The 25294-nt window shown below is 43.6% G+C and overlaps 1 protein-coding gene across 1 annotated transcript in view; it reads left to right on the top strand.

The window, feature by feature from the left end:
- Window positions 1–4164: 4164 nt before the first annotated feature.
- Window positions 4165–25294, top strand: part of LOC148034240 (mediator of RNA polymerase II transcription subunit 8-like) — a 188855-nt gene continuing 167725 nt past the window's right edge. Inside the window, exon 1 of the mRNA XM_087679211.1 lies at window positions 4165–4484. Coding sequence (XP_087535337.1) covers window positions 4237–4484 — 248 coding nt within the window. The 5' untranslated portion in view covers window positions 4165–4236. The remainder of the gene's footprint in view (window positions 4485–25294) is intronic.

Below are 25294 nucleotides of genomic sequence, written 5' to 3'. Positions count from 1 at the left end.
TAGAGAATGCTTCATGGGGTAAATACTCGATATCGCATATCCAGAAACCATGGAAACTCAGAACTAACCATATAGAAGCATAGACATACTATATTCACCACTAAGATCCGAAAATGAGAAGTGCAACACACAGAACATGCTGCAAATGAGACAAAGACACCATAGATGATGGCGCCAACTGCCAGATTCTCTTCATAATCAGATAAATCCATCAGGCGTAGACATCACATATGATCAAATCAAAGAGAAGAATACACAAAATGCCTCATCAGGTCACATTTTTGCAACTGCCCCAAAATTGCACTTCACGAGGCAGTGAACTTTGTGAGACAAATAGAGGCTGCCTCACACATAAGACTAACATAACTAAGGTCCAACCATGCTAAGGGTATAATACATGATCCATAAAGTGTGAGACTATGACCATGGCTAACACCTAGCACAACTGAGTGGATGGCTGGTATAGCTATGACTCGAACCCTTGCATGATCTATGAAGTCAAAATGCCTTATCCAAAACTAGACATATCTAGTGAGAAAAATTATGCCTTACTCACAACCTTGCACCATGAAGTAAGCCACAAAGAGTAACCATAAGTAGAGCCTCTCCAGTGGGATACTTACAGCCCTCTATTGTAGTTGCATAATCCCCTCAAAAGACAGTCAAAACAAAACATAAAGGCATAATCCTAGAGGCATATATATCAAATATGAAGTAAGTATGATGGACAAAGAAAGAAATAGATCTGACAGTGACTCATGAACTATGAGGCTCATGAGCATCATGGCAATCTGTAGTAGACTGCTCTTGGTAATGCTGCTCATGGGATCCAAGTGGTAAAACACCCATGTCATGAATCTTATCCACTGTAAGCTCCCTAATCTACACCTGGTTACGAATATCATGCAATACATAATTAATATTAGCCCTAACCATATCAACAACGTCTGTAGACTGATTTTCAGCACCCTGAATTTACTTAGCACTTTGCAATCTAGCAACTATATCCACAAGTCTATGATACTCAACCTGCTTTTCATCAATTTTCTCCTTAAGAGCAATCTTTTCATGAATAAGTGCTTTCGTATTTTCAGACACAAAGGATTGCTGTAAAACTACATACGGTCTAGATATAACCTGGGACATCCTGGTAGCAATACCAACCCACTGATCATGCATTAAACTAGTCAACGTAGCCCTTATTGATGCCAAATCCCACTGCATAAAAACAGACCCATCTAGATCAACCTCCATATCACTCAAGAGTTGTTTTTCCACTTTAAGAAGAGGTTGCAAATGGGCATCCAACAGTACTCTATCAATCTTTAACTTAGCATTTTCCTTGGCCAACAAATCAAGTTCACCATTAAACTTATCCTGCATATGAGCTGTCCATTCTTTAAAAGCAACTGAAGACCATTTACACTTAACTAGCATATCAACATACTCATCGATCTACCTCTTTAAAGCACCAACCTCATTATCATGCAATTCCCTCATCTTTTCCATTTCAATATGCAAGGTGTCCTTTTTAGTCTTCATGGATGCCAATTGCTCCTGCAAAGATTGCACTACATCCAACTTCACTGCACCGTCATCATGCATTTCAGTCATAAATCGAGACAAACCTGTGGTAAAAGAGCAAGCCTCCTCAAGATTTTGAGGAACATATCCATCCTGAACCACTTTCCTGTCATAAGACAAAGCAACACCCTACTGCATAGAATCACTATGTCTAGGTATAGGCAGATTCTCCATCTTGACCTTGGAGAAATTTACTTGTTTCTTTACACCTCTAATCACCACATCTTCCTGAACAGTGTCATTTCTGACATAATCATTCAACCACTTTGATATATCCAAACGCATAGAACATCCCAAAGTAAAACACTACATTCCCGCTATATAAGAACAAAATGTTGTATTCTTGAAGGCATAGATGAGCATATTTGACTACCTATCACTTGTGTGTGTATGGACTGCTTGTATTTGGTTGCCCATAGGGGCTGCTCTTGAGTTGTTCTTGGCATGGAATGTTTTCCACTCTCATGGGAGAGAGGAGAAGTGGTTTTGAGTATTTATGTTCTGGTTTTCCATGAGTTTTGGGCAACTGTTGTAGTAGTGAGTGAGATGGTTTGTTTGTGAGTCTAGAAGAGGTTTTGTTGAGTTTGTTGAGTTTGAAAGAGGACAATATTCTTGGTTTTAAGAGGATATTCTTCACTGAGTTTGGGGAGTCCAAGATTTGTAGAAGACAAACGAGAAGTTTGAAGAGCAAGTTGAATGATGCAAGTTGAGCTATGGGCTTCTTGATCTCCTCCTTGGTTCTTTACTTGTGAGTCTAAGGTTGCTATAACTCCCTCTTTTAGTATCTTTGAGTTGTCCTTGTCTTACTTAGTTAGCTTTTGGCTTGAAGATGCTCCTTCTAATCATTGAAAGTCATGGGTTTTCAAATACCCTTTTTCTACCAAGATTGTAAGTAAGAAGATATTCTTCTTTTCAAGAAGGAAGCAATGTTTGTTTACATGGTGCCTGATGGCATGGCCTACCAATTTTGTCTAACTCATGAAGTCAAGGCTGTGATTTTCTTCAAAGAGCAATGAATATTGTACATGCGCTCACCCTTATACATTGGGTCCCATTTTGTTTTTGTTCCTCTACATGTTTAGGGAGCTAAAGAGAGCAACAATAATACTTCCTATTGGGATTTGGCTATATTATCATTGGTCTGATTTGTTTCTAATATCTTTGGTAATGTTGGTATACTTTTTTCTTTCTAGTTTCCATGGTTATGGAGAAATCCTCAGAGTGCCTTTATGGCATCCTTGTCATCCTTAGGCTCATCATCCTCAATATTCTCCTCATCTTCATCAGCACCCTTTGAATCTTTCTTCTAATTTGAGCACTCTAGTAGATCCAAAAGCTCAGGGGTTGCCTTTGCATAGCTTGGGCTTGTTGACATTGCCTTGGTGATTCACCTTAGCCTTGAATCGAGTACAAATAAGCAACACCCTACTTATAGGTTCACGTTGTGCCTTATGGATCCAAGAAACAACTTACTTAACATGTTATTTTTGGATAGCACATAAACTAGCCCTACAAAAGCCGTACATCTTGACAAGATGAGCATCCTTGCCATCCCTTATCAACCTAACTTCATTATGTATGCATAGTAGAGAGGTCCCACATATCATTAGATGATAGAGTAAGAGGAAAAGAAGAATCACCATAGTAGTGCAAAAGAAGATGCTTAGCCATCAATGCCCAATTAATTGTTACATCACATGACCAATGTGCATAGGTCATCATTTGTGATGATAGCTCACTAGATGCATGTGTATTGATAATGCCCTTTATCTTCAATGATTATATAAATTTTACCATATTTTCCTTATTCATATGATTAAAGCTCTTGAAATTTTGTGCCCTTGTCTTTGTGCTATTGAACTTCTCAAAAATCAAGCATGTGTCCTTTTGGAGATTTATAGGCATAGAGGTACATTGACCTAGCCATGAGCAATTGCTATACTAGACATGTAAGATATGAGTCAATGGATACTTATAGACTCCTTCAAGGTACCAGCATTGCTAGCATTGGTTGAATCATTGATATTGTCTCCACCAAATAGAGGACTCTTTGGGGTTATTATAGGTAGATCCATAGAGCTAAGAAGCCTTTTTTTGCACTCAAGCAAGATTACGAGAAGATCTAGCATATTGTCATCTATCACCATAGTCAAACATCCTTGAAGGGATTTACTCCATTAGAATTATCACAAAGGAGTTGATATCTCTCTAGGAATAACCCGATTTGTACAAATTTGATCGCATCATTTAGACCACATGTTTCTTTTATTTTTCTCATTTATCCTCATGAGACATATCATAGGTTAGGTGTCATCTAGAAGATGGTGAAATGTTGTAGAGTTGTGCTCTAAGTTGGGAAGATTCGATCTCTGGACTAAGGGAAACATACACACCCGCCTCAACCAATTGAGCTACGGCTTGTTGACCACCTGGCTTGGTAAATTTTGCATAGAGCTATCTTATAACCTTACAACTTTTCAAGGTTATTGGATATTCGAACCAGCTGATGAGGGATCACCAGGGAGGGCCAAATTGTAAAATTGCTAGTTAGGACGGCCAACAATTAATAATTAATGAAGTGGCCGCTTCATTGTCTAAAAGCTTCTCGGCGGCCTGGGCCTCCTTTCCTCTGCATAGCGCGAGCTCGCAACCATGGCTGCAGCAGGAGGAGCGCCACAGTCCACATCGACATCCGGGCAGTTAGCAGCACCAGCACCAGCACCAGCAGGAGCTGCCCCTGCTCCTGCTCCTGCTCCTGCTCCTCCTCCTTCTCAGAAGAGTGACCTGTCACCGGTTCTTCAGCAGCTCAGTCTCGAGTCCATCCGCACTCGGACCAACGATCTCTACAAAGCCATCTCCTCCATCATTCAAAGCTTCCAAACAGTTCCACACCATAAATGGTGCGGTTTGCTTTCCCAGAAACTGCATTAAGATTCTCGTTGATTCATCACCAAACGGCTCTTCTTTAAAAGACTGCTACTAATCGTCTATCTGTTGTGCTCGCTTATAATTTGTTTTCATGTGTGAAGAAGCACGATTTGCTTTGCAATTTATAATTTGTTTAAATCGATCCTCATAGGCTGTTCTGCTCAGAGACCACAATCAGAGTTGTGATAATTGATCTCTAACAATCGCATACATGCCTTGGCTAGCACTTGTTTGGATATCTGAGTTGTGATAATTGATCTCTAACAATCGCATACATGCCTTGGCTAGCACTTGTTTGGATATCTAAGCGGCACCCATTGCAATTTCTGCTTCCACACTCGTAGTGCATTCTAATGTATTCATCAAACCCACGGTACCATACAAAATGTATGTCATGTTGATTTTGCATGTAGTAGACAATTCAGGACAGAGACATTGGGGGAGCAACCATTTTGAGTGCTTTATGTGATTCTGAAGAATATATCCATCATAATAGTTTGATCATTAGGTTAATGCTACGTAGTGATTTAACCATCATCTCACAAGCCAAAGACATCGATGTCAATCACACCAAGCCCTGAAAATATAGAGTAGAAATAGCCAAATTTTGATGCCTGTCATGAAAGAATCAGTTTTGTAGAAAGCACATTTTGACCATGGATTCCTTGCCTGAAATGGCCGAAGGGGTCACCTTGTCTCGGGATAGACTAGGAGCAAAGATAGCACTTTGTTTAACGTCCTATCATGAACTCAAAAGGTAAACTAGCTTAAGGATTTGCATAGCCAGATTGTATTGGTAGAAGCCATGCTCAAGGTCCATCACACGTAAATATGGATGAGGCTAGAATGTTTCACCTCCACCACAGGCTGACACTCCCTCTTTGGCACTAGAGAGTCAAGTAACAGCCCATCATGAAACTGGAAGTCAATCCTGACTCTAGAATTTGAACTTGTCAGACTTTTGGCAATGCATCAGGGAAGTCCCCCTTTGGAACATGTGCACCTGTATACTTCTACAAATGAGGCTCACTTGCCCCATTTCACCATCCTCTCACACTCTCTCTTTGGCACTGGAGAGTCATGAGGGATGATCGTATCACTTGCACTAGAAAGCAGGAGGGGTTTGTTAGCCTGCCTATGTTAGTCATGGCTATGTGTCATCTCGTGGGTGAGCTTCTATCAGAGTTTGATGGAGATGTAGGAGCTTTGGCAGGTAAGGTGTATTTTCTTTAGTTGTTGGCTTCCTGTGTGCATTCCTAGGTTAGTTTTTGCTTTCCACAGCCTGCTTACACTTGTCGGACATTGTCATTGTCATTTGGGATTTTTCTGGGGTCTCCCCTATTTTTAATGGCATTTTTCAGAGTGACCAGCATTTGTTTTTGGTCAGTTAGCATTTATGACCCCTACAATGTCAGAGTGAAGCAGTGCGGAAGCAAATGATCAAGACAGAGTGAATAGAGAGAGAAGAGAGAGAGAGAGAAAGAGACAGTGAAACACAAAAAATCTACAGTGGAGAATGTCATATAAAGATGTAGATATATACACGGGTTCAGAGAGAATGTTTGCGTATGTCTTCATCTCAAAGATCTCACTCTCTGTAAACCTTGAGGGCAGTCTCCACGGTCTGCAGCCTAAAAACTGAGAGCACAACTACGTAAGAATGTAGAAACTAGGGCCAATAAATAGGCCACAAAATAATGCATCAAATAATGCAGGTTGGCTACATTAAATGCAGTTGATTGGACAAAACTGTCAGACCAAACTTGCGCCAGTTAACCACCTACCCTGCGTCGTGTCTAGTTGATAGCAGCTCTTGCGCTTTTGCCATGTGGACTGTTTGCTGCGCCTGCTGAAAATAGCACTCGAGGAAGCGCCTTCGTCAACAAGTGTGCAAGATTGTCCTCTGACTTGTAGTAGAGCAGGAAAATAGTCTCATCCAGAATCTACTTTTCATAATAAGAATATGTGCATAATAAGAATATGTGTTTTTGAAACCTCACTTAACATGTCGATTAATTTTTAACCATATGGTTAAGTAAATGTTGCACATATGAGGTGTAACTAGGGTTAGAGTAAATTTACGAGCCCGAGACCCAAGGAAATCACGGTATGTAAAAGACAAAAGTTGCTGTAAGTTATGTCGTATACATACTTGGTGGTATCTGGTGCTAGTTGCTGGCCTAGGTCATTCATTTGGCCATAAGTGTCAGTTGGTGACACTAGAGAAATGGCGTTTAATGGTACTTAACACCAATTTGATGGTCAAGGATAGCGTAGAGACACTCGGGAATGGAAATTTCCTAGTGAATCTAATTATTGGCAAGTCAAATTATTTTTCAGGGCACCGAAATAATTATTAGATTAATTTTCAGTATTTAAAGATTGAAAATTAATATTTAATTATAAACTGATGCTTTGCTACATAGGAAGGATTCAAGCTTTCTAGAGATTGGGGAGAAGCCCAATAAAAAGTTGTTGAAGGCTGAGTAAAGGGGCAGGTTTGAAAAACAGCAAGAAAAGTGGCCAAAACAGTAAAGAAAGAGCAAAAACATTGGCACAACGTAGGGAATTGATGGCTGTAAATAAATGTTTTATTTGTGACTAGGAGGGTCACATTGCAAGAGACTATCCCAATAGGTAGCAAGTTGGAAAATCAAAAAATTAGGGAGATTTTAAAGGAAAGAAGCCCAAAATATTAGTGGGATTGGTGCTCGATGTTGTTAATGATCAGCCCTATGATGATGATCTGAGTTGTGCAGAGCATGGGGCAAAATTAGGGATCAAAATGTATTGATTTTCTTTGATAATGGTGCACGAGCCAACTTCATCTTTGTTGACATGGCTGCTCGTTTAGACATTAGAGAGGATGAGATGGGACCCATAGGGGAAGTTGGAATGGCATGTAAAGGCCATGCAGAGTCCATCACATTGCTCATTGGAAAGCTTCGGTTGCATATACAAGGATATGTGGACAATGAAGAGTTTTTTATTGCTCCACTTGAGGGATGTGATGTACTGCTTGGTATGCCATGGTGTCATCGTATGCATGCAGTGATTGATTCTCCTGCAAAAAAGATCACTATTTAGCATAAGGGAAAGGCACTCACACTTGATATAAAGTTGAAAGGTGAATCTGTCCCTGTTGTATATGTAGTTGCCATTTTCTAAAGTAATGAAAAATCATCTTTCAGCGTACTTGGTTTTAACTAAGGATAAAGATGATAGTGAGAATGTTGGGAACATATCTAAGTTAGAGAAGGATCGTATGTCATTTTTGAAAATGTATACTGAATGCTTCTCTCAGTCACTTTTAGGGCAACTGCCACCTGAAAGGCGAGAAGATCATGGCATAGATCTCATCCTTGGAAGTAGCCCATCTAATAAGCCACCCTACAGAGTCCGTGCAACCCAACAGAAGATTATGAGTTAGGTAAATGAGCTGTTAGAAAAAGGGCCGATTCAGCCCAACTCATCTCCTTTTTGTTCTCCAATGCTTTTGGTGCAGAAAAATGACGGTTCATGGCGTATATGCATTGATTATCGTGCTCTAAACAAGATCATAACAAAGAATCGCTTTTTGATTGCTCAGATTGATGATGTTATCGACAGATTGCAAGGAACAATCATATTTAGCCGTATAGATTTGAAAAGTGAGTATCATTAGATACGCATTAGACCAAAAGATGTACCTAAGGCATCTTTTAGGACATCTTTTGAATTGTATGAGTTTCTTCTTATGCATTTTGGACTTACGATTGCTCGTGCCACTTTAATTGGATGATGGATCGTATCTTTAAGCGACATAGAGGATTTACGGGCACTTTCTTTGATGACATGATTGTCTATTTAAAAAACGAGCTAGAGCATAGAAAACACTTGGACATTGTGTTTAATGAATTGCATGAGCATAGGCTGGTTATCAATGACAAGAAAAGTGAATTCTTCTTGCATGAAATCCACTTTTTGGGGCATATTGTATTGGCTAATGGTATTCGCATGGACCTTGCAAAGGTTGAGGCTACACGATCATGGCTAGTTTTGAGGAATGCCCATGAGATCCATAGCTTGTTGGGTTTATGTTCTTACTACAGGAAGTATGCATGCGGGTTTGCTGAAATTGCATCTCCATTGCATGCCTTGCAGAAGAAGGATGTGCCATTTAGGTGGATAGTAGTGGGAATTTTAGCATTTGAAAAGTTGAAGGAAAAGATGACTTTAGATCTTGTGCTTGTATTGCCCGATCTAATGAAGTCATTCATAGTTCAATGTGATGCATGTGGTAACAACATTGGAGCTGTTCTTATACAGGGTTTCTCCTAATTTCCCTTTAGAATTGATTTTTTTTTTCTAGACTTTCCCTCTCTAAACTTCAATAAACCTTCCTATTCTTAGGTCATTTTCTTAGTTTTTGTTGGTCTTTTTTGTGATATTTCGTTTGTAATTCTTGTCAAGGATTGGTCATTAATCTCACCAATAATCTAGAGATTATCCTAAATTAGGAAAATTTATTGAATTTTTGGAATTTATAGTGGGATTCTTCTCCCTTAAGAAGAACCTCTAATTGATAATCTTAATAATATATTTTAACCTTTTTAATTCACTTAATATAAGCTAAAGCTATTTTTTATTTATAAATACTAAGGGAATATTTTAAATAATTAAAAAAGCAATTGAGGGCGATTGCAAAGATTTTAATGAGGAGGGCTGTCATGAGGACATGTATTTTTGAAACCTCACTTAACATGTGGATTAATTTTTAACCACATGGTTAAGTAAATGTTACACATGTGAGGTGTTACTAGGGCTAGAGTAAATTTATGAGCCTAGGACCCAAGGAAATCACGGGATGTCAAAGACGAAAGTTGCTATAAGGTATGTCGCATACATACTTGGTGGTATTTGATGCTAGTTGTTGGCCTAGGTCATTCATTTGGCCATAAGTGTCAGTTGGTGACATTAGAGAAGTGGCGTTTAGTGGTACTTAACGCCAATTTGATGGTCAAAGATGGAGTAGAGATACTCGGGAATGGAAGTTGCCTAGCGAATCTAATTATTGGCCAGTCAAATTATTTTTTAGGGCGTCGAAATAATTATTAGATTAATTTTCAATATTTAGAGATTGAAAATTAATATTTAATTGTAAACAGTGCTGAAAAAACCATTTGGGAAGGCTACCAATTGTAAAAAATGCCCATGCAAGATTGAAAAACGTCTTTATTGGTTGGAGAGAGGCATTTTTAGTGTATTCAACTTGCAAGAGAGGGGGAGGAGATGCTATTGGTATGATTTGCAACCATTGGAGGATTTTCTGAGGCAGCTAGGGGTAGGAGAAGACCAATTAATAGCAGGTGACAGCATCTACAAGTTGCTGAGACAGGGAAGCAGCAGTAAATGACTGATTTTCTTCAGTTCTTTGCATCTACAATTTATTGAGATAGGGCAGCAGCAGTAAATGATAGATTTTCTTCAGTTTTTCGTGAAGAAAGTCTGAATTTTCTCTCTCCTCAACATTCTCTCTCATCTCCCAGCCTTTCTACAGCCTTGCTCTGAAGATTACAACATTGAGATCACTAGAGGTTGAGAAATTTCAGATTTCTATGTTGTAAACCTTAATTTGTAGTAGAAATTAGGGTTTAGCAGCAGTCTTGGGAAGCATGCCAGAAATTGGAAGCTCCAAGACTTGGATTCAATGAGGCTGAAGCTGTTTTCAATCAAATTTTGGTGGAGGGACCAACAAATTAATGAATTTGGGGTATTTTCTATCTCCATTAAAGCGGGTGAAAGCCAATTGATTGCCCAAATCAAGGTGTAAATCAGATTGAAGACTTGTTGGTCATTTTGGATAGCAAGGGGAGTTGGAATATCGAAAGGGATTGGGAGAATCCCATTGTACATCAACTTTTTCTTCAATTAAGTTAAATGAATACCGAAAGGGGTGTCGGTTTTGGGGCCAACAAGGTGTCCAATGTCCAAGATTATATGGTAAAGTGTGCATTTCGGTCTTGCGAATTTGTTAATTGCATAAATAGTGCTTAATCAGGTTATTTACCACTCTATTCGAGGAGGAAGGTTGGTTTCACTTCTTCCGAATGAAATGGTAGTGGATCTCAATATGCTTCGTCCGAGCATGAAACATAGGGTTTCTGGCCAAGGCAATGCAACTCTCATTGTCACACTGAAGAACAGTAGGACCTCGCTGTGGACAACCAAGCTACTCCAAGAGCTTGCGAAGCCACATTGTCTCACATGGGGTAGAAAACGCTGCGTGATACTCCACTTCAGTTGAAGATAGGGCAACCGTGGGTTGCTTCTTATTGCTTCATGAAACAGCATCAACACCCAAGGTAAAGCAATAACCTGTCGTGGATCCCGGATGATCCACATCGCCAGCCCAATTTGAATCACTCCATCTTCTAAGTACCAAGTCTGAAGCACCGGTACCTATTGGATAATACATTCCAAGAGCAGGAGTCCCCCATAGGAACCGCAAAATCCTCTGAGCAGCCTGCCAATGCACCGTCTTGGGTTCACTCATGAACCCGGCTAGCACAACTATAACATAACATAAGTCAACACAAGTATTGAGAAGCGAGATCAAGGAGCCAATTAACTGTCGATAACGGGCAGTATCCGCCAAAGGAGAATCGGAATGAGTCGTAGCCTTCAATTTGGGTCCATAGGAGTCGTAAGAGACTTGCATCCCTCCATCTCACTTGTAGTCAAGAGTTCCTGTACATACTGCTGTTGGGAAATAAATATTTTGCTCGAAGTCTGATAGATCTTATGACCTAGAAAGAAGTGAAGAAGTTTCATATCTATCATCTCAAACTTCTCATGAAGTGTTGGCTTCGTCTGCTCGACCATCTAAGTGTGGTCACCTTTAACAATTAAGTTGTCGATATAAAGGACAAACAACACACGACCCCACTTGAGGTGTGAACATAAGATAGGGGTTGGCTTTGGAACGTTGATGCCCTAATTTCTCTTGGAGGAACAAGTCAATCTTCTCATTCCAAGCACGTGGAGCTTGCGAGTGCCTTCTATAACTTGTACACCATACCATTAGAAGAATTGAAGCGTGGAGGCTGCTTAACATAGATCTCCTTGAACTCCCCATTTAATAAGGCAGACTTCATATCTAGGTGATAGAATGGCTATCTCCTATGGCTAGCCAAGACAAGAACTGTGCGAATAGTAGCCATCCAAGTTGTAGGAGCAAAAGTATCATGGAAATCAATGTCTAGGCGCTATGCAAAACCTTTAGCAACAAGGCGAGTGTAGTGGGAGCTCACACTCAACCGCCAAGACCCTTGAACCGCTTATTGTTCAAGCGTTTCAAGCGAGCTCTAATGACTATCTCTCACCTAGTTGATGCGTCTCTGATCCCATGGGTGTAGTGAGCTTACCTTGATGCCCGAATGAGTGGCCTCCTCCCATAAGCACTCGAGTAGCTCCACGATTCTAGTTGTGAGCTCAAGCAACCTCAAGCCTCCTCCTTTGAGCTCCATTCTCCATAGCCATGCGTGGGTCAAGAGAAGAGAAGAGAAGAGAAGAGAAGAAGAAGGAGAATATGGATAGCTTCTCCACCACGGTCCCTCACCCTCACACATTCACTCCCTCACACTCACACACTCTCTCTCAAGCATAAGCACACAAGCAAGGAGAGGAGGAGAGAGGAAGAAGAAGCCACTTAGCCACACACCAAAGAATGAGCTTTTCATTCACTTTTTGAGTAAATTTTCAAGACCTAAATTCCTTGGGCACCCATCCCTTTTTTTACATGACCGGGCATCTTGCCAAGGTTCTATTTCCCTATTCCCTTCTAGTTGCCTTATCCCTTCACCTATACTTGTTTAGATTTTACAATTTGCACAGGAGCGAGCCGAGCGTTTTTTTACAAAATTTTAGTGACACCTTTGCATTTTAAAATGTGCATTTACCTTCAACTTGAACTTTTGCGCTTTTAGCTTTTCCTCTCTTATTCGTTTGTCAGGCTGCCTTTTTCTGCATTATTCCCTATTTTGAATTTTCTTTTTTCCATTTTGCATTAGGGTTAACAACAGGCCTTGTGCTTGTCCAACGCCATCATTGCAGTACTCGGTCTTGAAAACCCATTTGACTCCAATGATCTGCTTATGAGGAGGCTTAGACACAAGGTACCAAGTGCCATTCCTCTCAATCAACTCCAGCTTCTACTCCATCACTTTCTGCCAAGGATCATGCTATAAATCCTCATTCACGGAGGTTGGCTCTCGATCTTGCATGACACGAGTTATCAAACAGTAATTAGTATAAACAAGCTTGGTGTGGTGTGCATGGTTCCTTCAAGAACGTCATGGGCCATCCTGTGGTTGCTACTCCTCCGAGACCCCCTCAATCTCGGCATCACGAAGAGTGTCATGAGCCTAGCAGGGAGGAGGCCGGATCTTGCTTGGTTGCTCTCTATTTGTTGAAGTTCTAGAAGGTCCACCGACGGTGCAATTGGTGAGTCCGGTGGCTGGGAACTAAGCTCCTCATCCAAAGAAGAGTCCTTAAGAAGCACAGGCTCTAGAGGTATAGTCACGGGCGCCTAGCTATCAACGGGATCTCCAAGAATGGGATGTTCCTCACCCCCCTCTAAGGTTGGAACTTCCATGAACCGAACATCACGACTCGTGTAGACATCCCGTTGAACGAGATCATAGAATCGGTAGCCTTGAGACTGTGAGCTATAGCCCATAAACGTCTATCTTTTGGAAGCCCCTTCAAACTTGCCACGTTGTGTTTTTCGGATGTGAACATAGGCATCACACCCATACACCCGGAAATAAGAAACATCTGGCTCAGACCCAAAGTACACCTCATAAGGGGTCATACCAACAACAATGGAAGTAGGGGATCGATTAAGAATGTGAATGGCAATAGCCACAGCCTCAGTCCATGGACATTGAGATGTCTGATGATGCTCCATCTGTGAGAGTGCGCTGCAGAAGAGGAAATACGAACACGGAGGGAGAGAGAGAGAGAAAGCAGAAAATAAGGAAGAGAAATCTGCACTGACTGAAATGAATGCTGAATACACTGAAATGGACTGATCAGTCCCTGCACGCAGCCCACAGCGTCAGTGAGGGCACCAGATCAGACTGATGATGATGGCAGCACCACCACGGTGGAGGAGTGTTGGAATCTGCAAGAAGACAACTGACAAAGTGGGGAGGGGGGCTGGCAATAAATAGGCAACGGACAAACCCTAACCCTAACCCTAAAATGGGCGCAAACCCTAAAATGGGCGCAAACCCTAAAAGTGCCCTAAAATGGGCGCCCCACAACAGTGACCAAAAAGTGGCCGGGCAGCTAGTGGCTGCCCACTAAAAGAGGCCAAAAAGAAATACACAACCTAAAACAGCCAGTCGAGAGTGACTAGCCTCCCCCATCATAACACATGACAGACATGTCAGAGCTCCTAATGTCCTCGTCTGACTCAGACTGAGGCTCACAGGCAGGAGATGACAAGGCATGACAAACATGACTGCTAACACCCCCTCTCAAATCCTGGATGTGGCTGAAGGCCGAAGAAGAAATGGATCCGGGGATGGCAAGAGGAATGCCAATGTCGATGAAGTCCGTCGATGTAGACTGCCGCTGAAGGAGCTCCTCACGATCCTGGGAATCCCCCTCTAAAACACTAGGGGTCAGGGAATCCACAGCCGCATCACCGAGATCGTCCCCCTCTGAAAGGGATGGGGGGTACGAGGGAACCACCGGAGGAGAAGGTGGGGGATGGGAAGAAACCTGTGGAATAAAAGGTGCACAAGCGAGAACGGGTGTAGCAATAGACTGCCTCGGAGGACCCTGCATCAAAGAAGGGGAATGGAGCCTGTAAAGCCCGCTCTCCTGCCAACCTGTAGATAAGACAGCTCCTGTAAAAGAATCCTCAATAACAACGGCATGCTCGGTGAAGATCACTCGTGTGCCAAGCCTCGTAAGGCCATAAACTGAGAGGAGGGGAAGGCCCAAGTCCGGAACATGTAGGGCCTGTGAAAGGAAGCTCGTAGGTCGGTCTGTAAACAAAGGCAATGTGCCAACACCACTAATAGGCACCGATAAAATGTCACCAACAGTGACTGAACCCTCTGATGGACGGAGATCCTGTAACAAATCACCTCGGGGAGTCATATGACTCGAAGCACCACTGTCCACTAACCAAGGCTGCGCAGAAGACACTGCAGCCACGGAAAAAGGATCCTCCTCCAAAGCATGGATATGAAGGACACTGACTCATGGGTAACAGCTGGTGTAGAGGTAGAAGAAGGCTCCGATGTAGATCCACCCTTCGCTCCCGGACGAAGGTGAGGGTACTTCTTCCAGCATTTCTCCTCGGGATGTGTCCCTTTCCCACAGTGTGGGCACTTCGGTCTCTCTGAATCTGAGTCTGAGCCTGAAGAACTGTCCTTCTTCGTAGCCTTTGACTTCTTCTTCTTCTTCTTCTGTCCTCCCGAACCTGCAACAAAGGCTCTAGTGGAGTCGGATCCACTAGCACTGACCTCTCTGAGTCGCTCGTCATGCTCCAAGACAAGCGGGGATAGCTCCTCCCATAGAAGCTTCTCACGCGTCCTCGATGTAAGTAGGCTGGTGTAGAAGATATTAAACCGAGGCGATGGCAGCTGAGTCAAAAGAATCATAGCCATTTCTTCAGAAGATATCGTCCAACCGAGGGATGCAAGCTCATCCCTCATATCCTGTAATCTGTTGATGTGGTCCTTCATGGAAGGACTATCATCAATAGCGAGCATCCGCAACTTCTTTTCAAGAGATATCCGGTGGGCAAACGTCTTCTGTTGATAGAGAGACGCGAGCTTTCTCCACACGTCTGCTGCAGTCTTCAACCTGTGAACATGAACAAGGACATAATCCTGCAAACTCAGAAAGAGGAAAGATCGGGCTCTAGAATTGAGCCGATCCCATAAGGCTACACGATCCATAGATGTCCCATCTGCGGGATCCACCTGAGGCCGGGGAATAGGAACAGAAACAAGCTCCCAAAGATCGAAGGAGTCCAAGATACACTCCACCTTGCAGGACCATAAAGAAAAGTTGGAGCCATCCAACCGGTCCTCTTTGGGCAGCTGAGGAAGTACGGGTACCTGTACAGGGGGTACCAAAGGCTGCATCTTCGGCCCACTGGAAGGGGCTCGCCGAGATACATGAATAGAAGGGGGACAGGAAAGAGGAATAGACTTCGGACGACGGTCCTCGTGATAGAAATCACGCCTCTGTTCAGATGAATGTCGAGACAAAAGCTCATCATCTGAGTCATCAAAACCTGTAAACTGATGATAAGACATCTTCCAATCTGCAAAATACCAAACACCAAAGAAAACTGTGCTGATGCCGAAGAATGACCACCAGAAGGGTCACCAACCACCAGAAGAACCACCAAACTCCAGGAAATCAGGTCGCCTATCACCAGGAGGTGAAAACGCAGCTGTGTAGGGCACAAAATCCGGAGGGAAAGTTGCCAGGCACCAAAACGCAGCCAAGAAAAGAAGCGCCAGCTGGAGATGAGCCGCCAGGAGGGAAAACAACCACCTTGGATGCAAAACGCAGCCTGTAGTGGAGTCGCCCAGCTGAAGAGAAGGCCGCCCAGCTGAAAACGCAAGTAGACAGGGGCTGGTTGATGATGTGGCAGCCTCTGGAAGGGGCTGATGCAGCAAACGCAAATATTCAGACCACCTATGCAGCAAACGCAAATATTCAGACCACCTGGAGGGGCCGCCTGGCTGTTGGAGAGAAGGGGGGCAGCAACAGATGATAGGTGTGGTCTCTCTCCAGTCGATGAAGACCTCCGTGCTCTCAGTTTGGCGATGATACCATGTGAGAGTGCGCTGCGGAAGAGGAAAATACGAACACGGAGGGAGAGAGAGAGAGAAAGCAGAAAATAAGGAAGAGAAATCTGCACTGACTGAAATGAATGCTGAATACACTGAAATGGACTGATCAGTCCCTGCACGCAGCCCACAGCGTCAGTGAGGGCACCAGATCAGGCTGATGATGATGGCAGCACCACCACGGGGGAGAAGGAGTGTCGGAATCTGCAAGAAGACAACTGACAAAGTGGGGAGGGGGGCTGGCAATAAATAGGCAACGGACAAACCCTAACCCTAACCCTAAAATGGGCGCAAACCCTAAAAGTGCCCTAAAATGGGCGCCCCACAACAGTGACAAAAAAGTGGCCGGGCAGCCAGTGGCTGCCCACTAAAAGAGGCCAAAAAGAAATACACAACCTAAAACAGCCAGTCGAGAGTGACTAGCCTCCCCCATCATAACACATGACAGACATGTCAGAGCTCCTAATATCCTCGTCTGACTCAAACTGAGGCTCGCAGGCAGGAGATGACAAGGCATAACAAACATGATTGCTAACACCATCATGGTACGAGCCAACTTGATCACACTATGATTCTTTTGCTGCAATATGCCATTCTTCTGAGGGGTGTTTGTATTGGCAGACTCTTGGTGAATACCATAATCTATACAAAAACGAGCAAGCTCATTAGAAACAAATTCTCCGCCCTTATCTGGGCATAAGGTCTTCAATTTCCGGCCCGATTGATTCTTCTCAAAGAGCAACTAATCTATAAAGTGAGAGAAAGCCTTTGACATCAGCTTCAAGAAATAAGCCCTTGTCATCTTGCTGTAATCATCCACAATTAGCATGAAATACAAGCTCCCTCGAAGGGACTTTGTCCCCATTGGTCCACAAAGTTCAGTAGAAACAAACTTCAAGGGTGCTGAAGATTGCCTCAAAGCCTTGTTGGGAATAGCATCACGAGTTTGCTTCCCACGGATGTAGGATACACAAGGTTGCTGGTTCATCACAATATCCGGCAAACCTTGAACAAGCTGTACCACAGACGCCTTCCAAAGGTAATCATAGTTGAGGTAGCCAAACCAAGCATGCCAAAGCTCGGGTTCGGTTTGAGAGGTAAGAAGAAGAGAAGTCAAGGTAGAAGAAGACTGCAACTTATAGACTTCATTCTCCTCATAATGTAAAGAAAAAACTTGTCGCGATCCACGATCAAGAATCCGAAAAGAATCCACATCAAAATCGACCAAGAGGCCGAGGGCACAAATCTTGTGCATCGAAAGTAGATGGTAATGCAAGTTCAGCACATAAAGCACCTCGGATGAATGGGCATCACCTTGCCCATTTGGAATAAGATGCATGTCACATTGTCCCTGAATAGGAATAGAAGAACTATCACCAATGAGAATTTGGCTATGCGAAGACTGCAAATGAGCAACATCTGCTGCTGAAGGAGTAATGTGCTGTGAGGCACCACTGTCAACAATCCATTCCCGAGTGTATGGGGCCATCAACGCAGTATTAGATGCCTTCAGGTTCGATTTCTCAACCACCTCGAAGTGGAGGAAAGCAACTGATGAGGGAGCATCCACCGCTCCGGAATCCTTTAAAGATTTCTCCTTCTCCTTTTCCTTCTTCTCCTTGTTTGGGCAATTCTTCTTCTAGTGACCTGTCTTTCCATAGGTGTGACAAGTGGACTTATTTTTCTTGTCGTTCTTTGATTTGTCCTCCTCCTTCTCTTGGTCCTTCCCCTTTTTCTAAGAAGATTGACCGACCATGGCCTCAGATTTAGAAGCATTGGTCCCTTTCAATTGCTCCTCTTGGTCTAAGACCGCAAGAACCAACTCCTCCCACCGTAGAGTCTCAGATCGCCCTAAATCAATCAAGGTGGAATTAAAACCATTGAAACAAGGCGGTAACTGTGAAAGAAGAGTTATCGCCATGTCTTTTAGAAGTGATCACCTTCCCTGCATTTTGTACCTGCATCTGAAGCTCCTTTAGCTTGTTAATATGCTCTTGCATAGAAGATGACTTGTTGACACTCATGGTCCTCATCTGTACTTCCAAAGAAACTCGTTTCATGACGGTCATACGATTATACATCTGAGCAAGCTCCAACCATATTTCTTGGGCCACTGTCAAATGCTCAATATGAGAGAGAACAGCTATAGTGCATGAGAGAAATAAAAATGAGTGAATGTGAGCATTGAGTTTGTCCCAATGTACCTGAGCCTTCGCCAATTCCAACTTATCACTAGAAGAGAGTCATGACTTGTCTCGCGAAGAAGGAAGATGAATAGCCTCCATAACAAGCTCCACCAAATCATAGGACTCCAAAATGGCAAGCATCATAACTTGCTAGATGCGGTAGTTCTCGCCATTGAGCTTTTGATTTGATGAAAGAGCCAGTAACACGGGCACTTTTTGTTGAGAAACCCTTCACCCTTCACCCACAGTTTGCGGTTTTGCGTTTTTTGCGTTTTGCGTTTAGGGTTTGCAGCCCTAAAAAGGGGCACCATCCTAGACTGACTGTGCCTATTTATAGGCCACTCTCTCATTCATTCCTTACGGCTGATTCATTCGATCTGTCACCTCTTTTCTCCAGCCTCTCTACTACCCTCACACCCCTTCAGGAGAACATTGCGGTTCGTGGTTCGTGGGGCTGTCTTCATCATCTTCCTTGTGCTACTCACGGCTTATTCATTCAGTCCATCACCTCTTCTCTCCAGCCTCTCCACTACCCTCACACCCTTTCAGGAGGACATTGCGGTTCGTGGTTCGTGGCTGTTTTCATCGTCTTTCTTGTGCTATGGCACCCTTGTTCCCTTGTATCACATTCACTCCATGATTCGGAACTTCATCATTCCATTCATCAGAGTTTCTTCTCTCTTCTCTTCTCTTCTCTTCTCTTCTCTTCTCTTCTCTTCTCTTCTCCATGTTTGCCGAGTTCACTCCGTGTTCCTCTCCACAAACCCTATTGTCTCGCTGGTACGTCATCTTTTGACATGGTATCAGAGCTGGATCTGCTCAAACAACGGCAAAGATCCTCCATTCCAGTGAAGGCAAAGACCCGTGGCGGGTTCGGCATCCACTTCTCTTCTTCTTCCGTTGCATCAAAATCTCGTTTTTGCAGATTTCAGGTATTTCAGCTTGCTGCCCACACCCCAAACGCGGAGGACATCGCGGTCCAAGCTGGCCATTGCTGTCATCTATAGTCTGGCGCCTGTTTCCAGCCTTCCACCCGCAGTTTGCAGTTGTTTACAGCAAAGTGACTGTTGCTGATTACTCTCCATTCAGAAAACAATCTCGTTTTTGCAGATTTCAGGTATTTCAGCTTGTTGCCCACACCCCAAACACGGAGGACATCGTGGTCCAAGCTGGCCATTGCTGTCGACAACAGTTTGGCGCCTGTTTCCAGCCTATCACACATTGTTCGGAGCTGATTTCAGCATATTGATTGCTGCTGCTGTTTTTTCTTGCGTTTTTAGTATTTCTCTCACCTGTTGCCTACGTTTTTAGTCTTTCTCTCTCCTGCAGGCTGTCCTACCTGCGTTTTTAGTCTTTCTCTCACCTGCTGCCTGCGTTTTTCTACTGGTTGCAACCTTTTACTGCTGGTCGCATCCTCCTTCCATTGGCAGCTCACTTCCATTTCTTCCACTACCCTCCCACCCCTTGAGGCGGACATTGCGGTTCGTGCTTCACACCGCCCTCACAACCCTTGAGGTGGACATTGCGGTTCGTGGTTCATGGTGGCTGACGTCTTCCTTCTTCAGCAAGGCACACTAGTATCCATGGCTTCTTTACCAATAGATGACCAGACTATTGGGTGCTCCTACTGTGGCATCACCGGACACACCACTGATGCTTGCCGACTTCGACCTTTGCTCCCCACCCCCCCGGAGTATATGCGTCTTCCACCAAGCACTCCTTGTGCCACCTTTCCTTTCTGGGCCACAAAGATTGTTCTGTATCGGCTATTAGAGTACTATGCTGAAGGCAATAAGACGCATCCGATGCGCACTAAGTCCTTTCGAGCACATGGAGGATCGATTGGCGCTACGATCTCCTGGAGATCGTTGCAATGCAAGTGGCAGTCTTCTCCCATCTATTTTCAGGTACAGTGGCTTCCACGACTTGCGGTTTTGCAGTCCGTTCCATTGAGAGACAATGATTGTTTGATATCGTCTCCTTGTCAGTCTGCTCCTTTGAGAGATAGTGGCTGCTCGACTCCTTCCTCTTCTTGGGCTACCCAGTCCACTTCACTGAGAGAGAACGACTATTGCCTACCTTTTGCTCATTCTGAGCCCCATTCTTCTCCACCCTCGACTACTCAAGTTCGAGAGGCTACCTTTGGAAGCTTTTCGGCACCCCAGCTACCTTCTTCGGCATGACCAACGGTACTTCCTTCGTCATCAGACATTTTGGAGTCCGTGATCCATGAGTTTTTGGATTCCCTCTCTACTTCAGAGGGGGATTCAGAGGGGGATGCTATTTCTTTGTCCTCAGAGGGGGCATCTACTTCTTCGACTTCAGCGGGGGCCCCTCCACCTCCCACCTTAGAGGGGGAACCTACTTTGCATGAAGTTCTTCACCCATCCTCTACTTTCTTGGGGTGGCTGTCTTCGATCACTCATCTCTTCTACTGATACCCAGGATCTTCAGGTACCACCTAGATCGGTACCTCGAAGGTTTAGCCGCGACTTGGTGACGAGGCCTTCGTATTCCTTCCAGCATGGATGCATGGAGCTAGTGGCTTTTCTCTTGAGGTTGAGTTTCGGGTTCTCCAGTTCACTCTGTCTACTGTTCTTTATTGCAAGTTCCCTTTTTGGTGGAAATCTTGGATCTTAGGGATTCTCTCCATCTTCTTCCTCCTCTTCTCTTCTTGCCTTCGTCACTTGGTCAACATGGAGCCACCTCTCGAGATTGAGTACGGGCATATTCTTATGGTTCTCGGCACCACACAAAGTCCGACATTCCTTTTATGCATTGCATGTTTTCATCATCTTTGTATTAGGGTGCTTAGGCAAGTGAACAATTTCCCCACGAGGGACACTGTCCAAGTGGCATCTGCTGCATGAGCATTCTTCAGCATGTAGCATTGCATCTTCACCTCACTCTTCTCTTGTTCCCCTTTTTGGGCTTGAGAGGGGGTGTTGAGAAACCCTTCACCTTTCATCCACAATTTGCGTTTTTGTGTTTTTGTGTTTTGCGTTTAGGGTTTGCAGCCCCAAAAAGGGGCACCATCCTAGACTGACTGTGTCTATTTATAGGCCACTCTCTCATTCATTCCTTACGGCTGATTTATTCAGTCCGTCACCTCTTTTCTCCAGCCTCTCCACTACCCTCACACCCCTTCAGGAGGACATTGCGGTTCGTGGTTTGTGGCTGTCTTCATCATCTTTCTTGTGCTACTCACGGCTGATTCATCCAGTCCATCACCTCTTCTCTCCAGCCTCTCCACTACCCTCACACCCCTTCAGGAGGACATTGCGGTTCATGATTCGTGGCTGTCTTCATCATCTTCCTTGTGCTACAACACCCTTGTTCCCTTGTATCACATTCACTCCATGATTCGGAACTTCATCATTCCATTCATCAGAGTTTTTTCTCTCTTCTCTTCTCTTCTCTTCTCCATGTTTGCCGAGTTCAATCTGTGTTCCTCCCCACAAACCCTACTGTCTCGTTGGTACATCATCTTTTGGCACCTTTCGGTCCATGATCACCTGAAACTTTGTCTCGGCTTCAAAAGACATCTTCACCTACAATGGCTGCACATAACACAAAAAGCAGCCCCCTTTGACTGTGTGAAAGCAGCTTGTAGGGCTCTTCTTGCTTGTCCCGCTCCTTCTTCACCCGTCGGAGGTGACGAAAATGTAAAATCTGCACTTGAAGGCCCAAAACGCAGCCTTCTTCCTTCTCAAACAGCAAAAATCAGCAGCAACTTCAGCAAACCAGCTCGTTTCTTGCACGCCCATGCTTGCCTCAGCTTTGTTCTGATGTGCAGCCCTCCTGCTTGCCCTTGAATGCTGAAAACACAACCTTGTGTCGCACTAAAATCTCCTCTTTAGATAGATCTACCCTTGATCAATCCTTGAATGCTCTGATACTATGTTAGAGTGAAGTAGTGTGGAAGTGAATGATCAAGACAAAGAGTGAACAGATAGAGAAGAGAGAGAAAAGAAGAGTGAAGTGCAAAAAATCTACATTGGAGAATGTTGTATAAGGATGCAAGGATGCAGATATATACACGGGTGCAGAGAGAATATTTGCATATGTCTCCACCTCGAAGATCTCACTCTCCGTGAACCCAGAGGGCAGTCTCCATGGTCTGCAGCTTGAAATCTGAGAGCACACCTATGCAAGAATGTGGAAATTGGGGCCATTAAATTTGCCACAAAATAATGCATCAAATAATGCAAGTTGGCTGCATTAAATGCAAGGGATTGGACAAAACTGTCAGACCCAGCTGTAGTCCAACCTGCTGCAACTGACCTGCCATGTGTCGAGCTAATGTCAGCCCCTACGCTCTTGCCAGGTGGACTGCCTGTTGCACTTGCTGAAAACTGCACCTGCCTGTTCAAGGAATAACAATATCTAACATACAGGTGTAGCTTGGCCAATTTGTTGGCCTTTTGGCTATTTATAGCCACACTTCCTACTTGGCTGACACACACTCTTCAGTATTTAGTCTTCCATTTGTAGGTGCACACTTCGACACTCTATGCTTGGTTTTGCATCATCATCAGCGTGATTTGGTGTTCTCATTGATGCTTTGGGTTGTGTGCAAGGACTGATCAGTCCATCCCCATTGTATCAGCATTCTTCTTGGGTTGTGTGCAGGGACTGATCAGTCCATCCCCATTGTATCAGCATTCTTATTCGGTTAGTGCAATATTCTTTCTTTCATCACCCAAAGAACACAAACTCGGTGGTTTTAACTATTCATCGTGGTCGTGTAAGCTAGAGTGCATTGTAACGTGTCCACTTGTCCACTTTTGGGACATGTCTTAGCAGCCCATCGGGAGGGGAGTCTGTATCCGGCCGTTCCCACTTAGGACCGACTTGAAGTCAGGGTTTCTTTCCTATCAGCCAAGTCTCTAGGAAGTAGCTAGCGTCGAGCTCCAGATGAACCACTTTACGTAGAAACTATAGAGTCGAAGCGGATTTATGTTGCACTTGGTTCATGGAGAATGGGAAATGAGAGGGATGCGAAGCTCAACTTCTCTGCCCATAAGGCATAGTCCCATTCCACTCCCCTAAAACAACATAAATCGGGATTCTAACTCTACTGACTCTAGGTCTTCACAGTTTCGCTATTACGTCTTTTGAGAAAAGTTCCCAGCTAACCGGGACCACCTTTCCGTAGGACAGACCCAAGTCACGTCCACCGCACTTTCCTCGATAGCTTTAGTTGTCTATTTAGGTCCTACCACATTTATGTGCGACATTTAAAATCAGCTTCATTAATTAAGCCTTTTAGGGCACAGAGTTCGTTCGCGTAATTTACAACACATACACAAAAACAAAACAAGCAGCCTTTTATCAAACAAGTTCCTTAACTTATCTTTAAGTTAATCTTTGTCTCCTGCCCACACAGGAGAATTATGTATCCCTTCTGTCCAACAGAAGTACCCGGTCCAAATCTCATGGCACCGAAATTTCCATCCTTTATCTAGAATAGGATATTCCAACGTCCCAGACTTTGGGCTCACGGGGATCTCCAACTCCATTCTGGACAGGCAAGGGGTGTCCAGAGCTCCACCTGACCCACAAGCGGTCTAGGAGTGAGATGTCATTTTCGTGGTTGGCCTTTTCACCACTCGACCATCGGCTTGTGAATCAAGCAGTGCCCTCTCGGGATAATCCGTGATGTAATCTTGGAGACGATCCACACGTGCAAAATATTCTTCATTAATTAATCAAATTAAAATTCAAGCACAATCAAAGCAATCAGCTCTAATACCATATTCTAGAAAAACATTTCTTTATTCCCATGGCAACTTGTCATTACAGACCCTTGCCATGCATTTGCCATCAACACAAGCTTTGAAATATTTATCCAAATCACAATGCAACAATCCCTTGATTGAAAGAAAAACATTTAGGGTGTTGTTCAATCAACCAACAAAACTAATTGTATTTTTCCCAAACAATACAATAATAGATGAGACAATAATTCCATCTCATATTCACTCTCCCCCTCTTGGGGCCAAAGAGTAGAATTTACTTAATATTCCCTCCTTTAGCCTAAGGCATATGCTAAAGGTTCCAATACTATACATGACGTAAGTCCTATCATTCCAATGCAAATTAATCAATCTAGCAAGAGCATTTATGCCTCTTCTCTAAGTGACAATTATCTTTTAGCATTTTCCTACTAAGCAACTTTTTTTCCTTTGCTTTATCTTCCTTTCTTCCAAGGCAAGGAGCCGCATGCCATCGATGTAAAGTTTACATAATCTCTCCCATGTATGTACCGTGTATATGCATTTGCGAACTTTAAACAATATTATCCTTGGTAAAGACTAATCAAAGACTCATCGATGCTCAATACTTTAGTGTCCCATATGTTGCTTATGCTATGTATGGATTCATCACACAGCAACTAGGTGCAATTTAACTCCCTTTGATACAAGCACTTCACAAACTTCATCTTTGAATATTTGAGATGCGACTTATCCTTTTCAATGACCTATTCTAGCACCACAAGGTACGGAGCCTAATGTATCTCTTGTGAGCATTAAAACAAGCATCTATCAATTTGAAAATACATTATTTATGACCGATACCGCAATTGGATTGATAGTTATGCCTTCGCCCGAAGCTCTGTTGCTGGTTATAGGATTGTCATTTGCACGCGACATTCTTCGCTTGGAGGCCATCGTTCGCAAGTAGACTCAAGAGATTAAGAAGGTGGAATAGATTCAAGATGGGAGA

This window comes from Lygodium microphyllum, chromosome 6, assembly GCF_053477565.2.
Source record: "Lygodium microphyllum isolate KBCC chromosome 6, Lygodium_microphyllum_v1.1.10, whole genome shotgun sequence".
NCBI lineage: Eukaryota > Viridiplantae > Streptophyta > Polypodiopsida > Schizaeales > Lygodiaceae > Lygodium > Lygodium microphyllum.
The sequence above is the reverse complement of the archived record's forward strand: the minus strand, read 5'-3'. Positions and strand labels throughout refer to the sequence as shown.